The following is an 8,633-nucleotide window of genomic DNA, read 5'->3' as shown; positions in this document are numbered from 1 at the left end:
CCCATAGCATGCTGTTCCAAAAGGTCTCAGATCTACAATATTCTGTCAATTATCAGACTACAGTTGTCTAGAAGGCTACATTTTCTTAATAAAACCCATTACCACTGATTCTATCATGATCTGCTTGATCAAGCTTCCAGGCTGAATACATAAGGACTTTGAAATCTAAGGGCAAATTCCAGAATGACAATTCACTGAATTCATCCCAATGGCATATAGAACCAAATGGAAGATTTACTGGTTTGTCTTTAATCCGAATATTTTAACTTTTAAACTTTTAAAGAGTAACCAGGAGGTAAGGGTGTTGGAAACGTTCCAACACTTCTCATGTAAACTCAAAATTTTAAGATTCCTTTTGTGGACTAAACAGTTTAACTGTTTACAAAGTTATTTCTGATTCCTCTATCCTTCCCCCTCTTCCATAATTCCTGTTTTCCCCTATTCAATCTTGGCTGCCACAAGCAGACAGACAGAAAGCGCAAGGAACTTTTTTCTTGCATCGTAGTGGAAACCTTAGAAGCAGACAGTAACTGCTCCAGGTCTGTCAAATAGATGCATTTTCATATTCTCATTCTGATACCCAGTCTTTTCTTTTGCCCACCAGCTATCCCAAATGTTATCTATAATCTCATCTTCTAAAGCAGAGATTGGCAAACCTTTTCTGTAAAAGGCCATAATAATTGCTGTAGGCTTGGCAGGCCCTAGAGCCTTCTGTCCTTCCCAACCACTGTTGTAGTGTGAAAACAGCCATAGGTAATCCGTAAGCAAATGAGCATGGCTGTGTTCCAATGAAACTGGATACTGAAATTTTGATGTGTCAAGGCATTCTTTTTTTCAACCACTTAAAAACGTAAAAACCATCTTAGCTCATGAGTCATTTAAAAAAAAAAAAAAAAATGGGGCAGGTCAGGCCAGTTTGCCCATCCCTGTTCTAGTTACCATCCCAACTCCAGAGAGTTTGACACATTCATTCCAGGAGACTTCTAAATTTCTCTGGAACTTGGTTCTACTCCATTTATGACAAAAAAGCTCAGACAATACTTAGCTTCCAACTGTATTAGTCTCTCTTTATTCTCTTGGTAATCTCTTCCATTTGTAGGTGATGAATGTGTAAGGATCCACTTCCAATGTTGGCACTGCTATGAGCATGGTCTCTCCCTTTACTTCAACTCAGGATTAAGAGTTTTGATTCTTGTTTTTATATTCCAGTCCCAGGAGTAGTTTAACTGTAGAAGTTATCTGAAGACAATCTCATGCTTTATAGTAGTGATCTACAACCAGGCTCTAACTTCTCCACAACACTACAGAGATGAATTAAGTTTAAATACATTAAACTCAGAAGCATTCTCTCAAGTGAGTTTAAATGCATTTTATTTTTAGACAACCTACAAGACATGTTTTTTTTTTTTTCCTTTAAGGAAAAAAAAAAATGCCTCCGCTCCAAGTAAATCAAGGTCAAAATAAATGAAGAGCTCAAGATGACATCAGTCCCTTTTGTCTAAGTCCTGGTGTTGTGTGGATGAAGAGCAGCAGCCAGTTAGGATGACAGATGATAGATCCAAATAATTACCAAATCTGTTACTGTAAAAACAAGGAAGACTATATTAATACTTTTCCAATGTGAAAATAACTCAACTTTTCTAGGCAGCAGATGTATTCCCTCATTCAATCTGGGCTGCCACAAAGACAGACAGAAAGCGCAGGGATTTTTTCTTTTGCATCCTAGTGCAAACCGAAAGAACAACAGCAAATTGTTCAAGGTCTATCAGAGGATGCAGAACATCCTTACCAAGTCAGAAGAAGCACCTTTCTCAGAAGTCTCCTTCTGAGCAAGTTCACTTACACACACTCTGCTCTACCAACAAAAACCTCAGATACTGCCTGAAGAATCCCTTTGGAGAGTCATTTTATACTGCCACATAAGACATTTTTGTCCACTGTTGCCTCTATAATCTTATTCAGTGTATCCTTACGAGTTTATATCTTGCCCCTAATTTATACGGAAGCCTCTGTAAATGACAATAAGGAATGCTTTCATTTCTATACCACCTACATCAGATATTCAGTGAGTGATTTCATTTTAACAAAGCAATTTCTGTACTAGTTCACTTGTCAGCTCTAATTGTATTTACCTGAATAAATGCTTAATGTTGCCAATGATCAGTAAACCAAAGTAAAAGGTTTGAAACTGATGCATATGTGTGGCAAAATTACGAAAAGGAAAGCAGTTTGATTTCAACAGGCCATTTCTATTGGGAAGATCAACACAGGGGCTTATAGTGGATCTCCAGTTCGCTATTCAAACTGCTTTGCAATGCCATCTACAGTCAAGGTTTTCTACGGACTCTAAGCCTTTCTATACTATAAGACTCTTAAGCATGTGAAACAACTCTTCTTTGACAACCCCCCTCCTCAAGTTAAGAGAAACAAAAAACTAGATCCATGTGTTAAAAGGGACTGCTGTAGAATCCATTCTAACTCTCCCCAACGGCATGAAATGATCAGTCACACCTAAAAGATCTCTATTTTTACATTACTAATTTTGACCAATTTCCTCATACTTACACATTTCTCCATTTCTAAACCATCCTTAAAGAAAATCATATATGGGGTCACACCATCCTCACGGTAGTCCAGCAGAGCAACCATGCCATCTGGATTCATGTTTTCACCAATAAAGAACTTGGGAAGCGAACAAATACCCAGAATTAGACCGTTAAGTATGTATCTCAGCAAAACAAACCCTGTAAACTACAACAAATCAAAGGACGATTCAGAACCCCCACAACAGTTTAATCAAGAAAACATCAGCAACTAACAGCTCTGATGCCTTGGAGAGAAATGCTCACTAAGCAAGATCTGTTCACCTGATTAAAGCATTAACTATAATCACAATAAGACTAAAGAGCAATCCAGGACACTTTAGAATTTCTGGTTTTTACTCCCAACCTCACATATGTAATTCCAAACGATACAAGTCTGTTTACACAGTCAAGTACAGGGAACATATATACACAAAGGAATATACGGCTGACAATGATATACCGTACCATATGTGAAAATTATCTTATGGCCAGGCGCTGACTGAAGACTAGAAAATGAAAAAGAACCAGAGTGTTTTAAGTCTTAAAGGTACCGGGAAGCCACTGAAGGGTTCTAAACAGGGCTTATTAACTCAAATGTGTCAGAACGCTCCAGAGACGGTGACATAAAAATTAGCAACTTATGAGCAGAAGAGTGGATAAATGTCATCTGGGAAGCAAGGGATGAGATTCTGGGCATCAGAAAAGACTGGACCTGGAAATACTTGGGAGCAGAGAAGAAGGGCTACTTTCCATAGCCCGGGCAACCTGTGAGCCTGTGAAGCTACCTATGCATCTTAAAAAAACAAAACAAAAAAAAAAAAAAAACCAACAACTCAAAATCCTATGGGAAAAATGACAATTTAATCATGCCAAAAAGATTCATGAACTAATTCATCTCTCAGTTAAAACTATACACACCTTTAATACAAATGTTATTTACCTGGTAGTTTTTGAAATTAGCAAGGATGTGCTTGATTTGTTCTGCAGCCCCTGTCATAAAAGGTTTTACTCTTTCGGGTCTCTGTTCTTCAAGTTTGCCTTTGATTCTAAAATAATATTTCATTAACAGGTTAAAAGTGTTGAATCCTGGACAAAGTCACATTTTTTTCATTGAAAATGCAAACTACAACCAAAAATTAAAATAAAAAACCTAACAGCAGAATGCATGCGCCAGTACGCTCACATTTAGTTTACATAAAACCAACCACCCTTGTCTGTGAGCACAAGAACCTCACAAGTTAGCCAAATCCTAAATCCTCAATTACAAGAACCCAAAGACATCAGCTGGGCATTGCCAACATCACTTACGATTTCATGTAATCTTTGATGTACTTCTTGTAGGCTTCTTTTGTGAAGCTGGTTTCCTGCAAGTGATGGTTGATGACAATATCAACACCAGTGATTACTGTGCTTTCGGTTCCTTCACCATCAGGGCCTTCAGCTGAGGCATTGCCACCAATGAGCGAGTCATCAATGTTACCCTCTGTCCTACTGACCATCTGCGTTAAGGAAAAGCAGGAGTTTAGTTGCAAACGAAGTATCTGACTTTAGTATAAATGCATCCAAAAATCCTCCTATACCCACAGTTCATGCAAGTATCACCCTCCCACCCAACATTCTTGGTTCTTCTTAAAAACTACATTATTTGGGGGAAAAAATTTACTTTTTTAAACATTTTAACTCACTAAAACTAATTCTTTGTCTCCGACAACTAGAAGTTGTTTCCAGTTGGGGACTCTCTGGTCGCTAAGGGGAGATGAACAAGCACGGATAGAGCAAACGTGACGGGCTTCGCGCTCCCAAACTGGAGACATCATGTCCTCGACAGCGGGGAGGATGGGCGCCGAGGCCGCAGACCTGTTTCCAGGCACAGCTCCGCCTCCACTTTTCTAGAAAAACCTAAGCCCGGAAAGAGCGTCTCCTCCGCCAGGAGGCGGCGGAGAGGATTGCACAACCTCGGGTAGAGGAGCAGCGGAAACCGGAGCCTGCCCGGCCCTGCCTCCCCCGCGCGACCGCCCAGGCGACTCACCTTCCCCTCCACCTCCAGGCACAGCCCGTCCGCGATCTCCCGGATCTTGTAAATGTCGGAGAACATCTCATCATCTGCTCGGGGACACAGACCCGCCCATCACAGGGCGCCCGGCCTCGGAGACCCGGAGCCGCCATTTCCCCCGCCTGCCGCACGCGGCCCCTGCCCCTCCCCAGGCGCCCCAGACCCCAGCGCGTGCCCCAAGCACCGACTCCTGCTCGCCGCCAGCGTCCCTGGGCCCAAGACGGCAGCGGCAGCGGCAGCGGCCCTACTCTTCCTCGCCCCCGACCCCCTGAGCGCGGCAGGAAGGGCAGCGCAGCAAGGACTCACGGCTGATGAGGTCCCGATAGATAATCATGATGGCGGCTGAGGGGAGACGACGGCGGTGCTAGCTTAGCGGGAGCCCGGAGCCCTGAACGAGCGCGGAGCAGCTGGAGCAGCGCTCAGGGGGAGGGGGGAGCGGGCGGAAAAGGCCGACTGAGCCGCTCCCCAACCTCATATAGAGGGCACGTCCCCCTACGTCATCGCCCACTGCACCTCCGGAAGCGCCGCAAGCGGTGACGTGAACGCACGGCCGCATGCAAGGCGGGGCCTCGACGCGGGCGCGCCGCAGGGGAGGGGAGGGAACATCCGGGCACATGGCAAGGGGACACAATGCCTAGTTCCGTGGGGCTCGCGGGGAGCGGGAGGGAAAAGAAGAGGGGTTGACCGTGGCCTTCGAGAGCTGTACGCTGAGGGGAGGGGGCGGAGAGGGGCCTGCCGCGTCCGCCATGTCCCTCCCTTCCCCGCGGGAGAGGTGCTGGGCTTGGGTGGGGCTTAGATGAAATCGTCTCAAGCTACCGGCCCCCTCCTCGCCCTAATCAGTCTCCACCCCTTTTTGTGGGCAAAAGTGTCTGCAGGTAGCAGGGGACTTTGGTGTTACGGAAGGTCGGGCACTCTGTCGTGGGGGAGAGTACGAGGCTGTCCACAAGGATGAGGGCAGGGAACTGGGCTTTGGTTTGTGGTCTTCGAGGGCCTCGGGGAACTTTTCAGCATTGGCCCCAAGGGCTGCCCAGCCTGGAGTTTCGAACGCCTTTGTAGGGGCAGAGCTGACTCCGGGTAGGGGGGATAATCGTGGTGCCGAGGCTGCGCGAGGATTCCATGGGCGCAAATTCTGTCGTAGAGGGCTTGCGGAGGAAGGAAGGTGGCACGGAAGTGTGCACAGCTTTCCCATCTTTTTCAATTTGGACCTTTATTTGAAGGCTTGTTCTGTTTCTGTGGCGGACAGCTAAAGAGCTCTTCCCTTTTCTGTTTTGTGCTTGGCCTCGAATTAATGTCCTTTGTTTGAGAAAAGGGGCATGTTGTCACTTTAAGATGAAGTTGAAATTTTATCCCTGGTGTTAGAGTAAAATCAAAATAGGGAGTTACCCACCTGCCCGGGTGTTATTTGAAGGACTTTAGGCACTTAAAAAAAAAAAAAACAACACTCCATTTTTAGGCACGTCTTTGGTTTAAGGTAAAGATGTATGCCACAATGAAACCTGAGAGCTTGTTACGTTCCACAAATGTTTTTGTGCTTTACTATGTCCCTGGCTCTGGGATTTACAAGATCACAACTGTGAACAGGTTAGACCCAGTCCGAGCTTTATAGACATTTTAATTCTAGTGAATCAAAGAATCAGGCAAGTATAATACATAAACAATTTTTCATAAATCCAGTAATCAGCCAGTCATAGAGTAAGAGAGCAACAGCAACCGCTTGTGAAAGAGTAGGGCACAGGACAGTGAATCAGGATGGTGGAGAAGTCAGAATGGAAGAGACAGAAAATGAGGCCTTCCCAGGGCTGCACCGGAAACTTCAGAGGACACTGGTATCTGGGAAGAAGCTAAAAACGGTATGATAACAAATGGACATCTTATATGGTGATGGTTGATGAAGCATCTGTTAAACCTCTTAATCTCACATTCTGGCCTGTGTGAGAGGAACAGATTATTATCTGAGGCATATCATGTTTTATTTTTTCCCTCAGCTCTAGCATTTTCAAGTTATTCAGAAATAATTTACATTCACTCATACTGTACCCCTAAACATTACGCCCTTGACAGCCTCTCCAGTTTTATATTCAATTAATTTTTTTTTTCAAGTTTAACAAAAACAGCAGCCCTGGTGAAAAGAGTACTGAAGTTGGAGTCAAGGCACCTAAGTTGAAATCTTGGCTTTATCTTACTAGCACTGTGACCTGGGAAACATCAGCCTCCCTGAGCTTGAGTATAAAATCGAGTTTTTGTGAGTTAAAGTTTTTGTGAATTAAACGAGACAATGAGAAAATTCCTAGCACGCTCAATAGGTGATCAATAAATATTGAGTAAATTTGAACATACAATTCTTCCCAAATTTTATTAATTTTCAAAATATTCCTAAAACTATTTACATTACTTGAAAGTATTTTCTCATTTAGTTGGTATAGCATATGTTGTACTAAAGATGTTCTTATGTTTAATAGAACACTAACCTAATAGTAAGGCCCTAATGGAGCAGTGGTTAAGTGTTTGGCTGCTAACCAAAAGGTCTGCAGTTCAGCTCCACCAGCTGCTTCTTAGAAACCATATGGGCCAGTTCTACTCTGTCCTGTAGGGTTGCTATGAGTCATAATCGACTCGACAGCAATGGGTTTTTTTTAAATCTAATAGTAGGATCCCTGGTGGCACAGTAGTTAAGCACTTGGCTGCTAACCAAAAGGTCAGTGGTTCAAATCCACCAGCTGCTCCATTGGAGAAAGATTTGGCAATCTGCTTCCGTAAAGATTACAGCCTCGGAAAGTCTATGGGGCAGTTCTGTTTTGTCCTATAGGGTCACCTTGAGTTGGAATCGACTCAGTGGCACACAACAACACTCTAATAGTGGATCACTGATAGAATTTACCTGTGTTCTTATGAGAGTTCTACTTCAGGTTCATATTTGATTGATCCTAGCAATTCAGTGACTAAAATTAAAAAAAAAAAAAAAAAAACCCAAACCCATTGCCATTGAGTCAATTGCGACTCATAGTGATCCTATAGGATAGAGTAGAACTGCCCCATAGAGTTTCCAAGAGCGGCTGGTGGATTCAAACTGCTGACCTTTTGGTTAGCTTGTAACTACTGCACCACCAGGGCTCCTAATTCAGTAACTAGACATTCTAAAAACAATTTCTTATGAAAATCTGATTTGGATTTCAGGATATTTTGAAAACTCCATCCTGTGGTCTTGAAAATCTCTGCAATATTTTGAAAATGTCTACTTAGAACATTTGGAATGCAACCAGTTAGGGGGAAATTAGTTGCTAATTGCTAGCCAATAGGAGCCCTGGTGGTGCAGTGGTTAAGAGTTTGGCAAAAGGACAGCAGCCACTCTGCTGGAGAAAGATGTGACAGTCTGCTTCTGTAAAGATTTACAGCCTTGGAAACCCTATGGGACAGTTCTACTCTGTCCTATAAGGTCGCTATGGGTCAATGAACAGCAACGGGTTTTGGTTTTCTAATTGCTGGCCACTGACAAAATTGTAGAGATTTGGCCTTTTTCCAAGCTGAGTACCTTTAATTTTGGCATGATCAAAAGGTTTTTTATAACATTTGATTCCTTACGATGATTTAAGCAGTGATTTCTAACAAAATCTAAGATCGTCCTAAATTTTATAACAGAATATGACTTGGTATCTCTTGCAATTAAAGAGATTTCAAAGAGTATGTCTTCTGGCATCTTCACACAAATCTTCACAGCAGGAAATCACCTTATGACAGTTCACCATTTTATCAATCAAGGATTGACTACTGCCTTAGTTTCTTAGTGCTGCTATAACATATTTACCATAAGTGGGTGACTTTAATGAACAGAAATTAATTTTCTCACAGTTTAGGAGGCTAGAAGTCCAAATTCAGGACACTGACTCTAGGGGAAGACTCCTTCTGTCTGCTCTGGGGAAAAAGCCTTGTCTCAGCTTCTCTAGCATTCTTCTCAGTGTTCCTTGGAGATATCCACGTAGCATCTGTCTTTCCCCCAT

General features: G+C 43.1%; 1 protein-coding gene and 2 non-coding genes across 4 annotated transcripts; all 3 read right to left on the bottom strand.

Moving 5' to 3' along the window:
* Positions 1-426: 426 nt before the first annotated feature.
* Positions 427-558, bottom strand: LOC111820606 (small nucleolar RNA SNORA31). Its single transcript, XR_002824151.1, has one exon. It is a non-coding gene; the product is annotated as a small nucleolar RNA SNORA31 (small nucleolar RNA).
* Positions 559-1,397: 839 nt separating this feature from the next.
* Positions 1,398-5,102, bottom strand: TPT1 (tumor protein, translationally-controlled 1). 2 transcript variants are annotated; one of them, XM_004376597.3, is made up of 6 exons: positions 4,945-5,101; positions 4,615-4,688; positions 3,894-4,084; positions 3,526-3,631; positions 2,566-2,682; positions 1,398-1,581 (listed from the first exon to the last, which is right to left on the bottom strand). In XM_004376597.3, exons 1-6 carry the CDS (start codon positions 4,970-4,972, stop codon positions 1,579-1,581), a joined length of 519 nt encoding a protein of 172 aa, XP_004376654.1. In that variant the 5' UTR covers positions 4,973-5,101; the 3' UTR covers positions 1,398-1,578. The 2 variants fall into 2 exon arrangements, with proteins under 2 accessions (XP_004376654.1, XP_023587366.1); XM_023731598.1 differs by lacking the exon at positions 2,566-2,682 and having other exon boundaries at positions 4,945-5,102.
* Positions 1,650-1,778, bottom strand: LOC111820605 (small nucleolar RNA SNORA31). Its single transcript, XR_002824150.1, has one exon. It is a non-coding gene; the product is annotated as a small nucleolar RNA SNORA31 (small nucleolar RNA).
* Positions 5,103-8,633: the final 3,531 nt, after the last annotated feature.

The sequence above is a fragment of the Trichechus manatus genome, unplaced genomic scaffold, assembly GCF_000243295.1.
Source record: "Trichechus manatus latirostris isolate Lorelei unplaced genomic scaffold, TriManLat1.0 scaffold00044, whole genome shotgun sequence".
NCBI lineage: Eukaryota > Metazoa > Chordata > Mammalia > Sirenia > Trichechidae > Trichechus > Trichechus manatus.
The sequence above is the reverse complement of the archived record's forward strand: the minus strand, read 5'-3'. Positions and strand labels throughout refer to the sequence as shown.

Bases quoted from the DNA above. Each gene is read 5' to 3' on its own strand.
- TPT1 (XM_004376597.3), bottom strand. From the start codon at position 4,972: ATGATTATCTATCGGGACCTCATCAGCC. The intron at 4,085-4,614 runs GTGAGTCGCCTG...TCCTTAACGCAG, and splicing joins GCCTGGAGGTGGAGGGGAAG to ATGGTCAGTAGGACAGAGGG. The intron at 3,632-3,893 runs GTAAGTGATGTT...ATATTATTTTAG, and splicing joins ATCAAAGATTACATGAAATC to AATCAAAGGCAAACTTGAAG.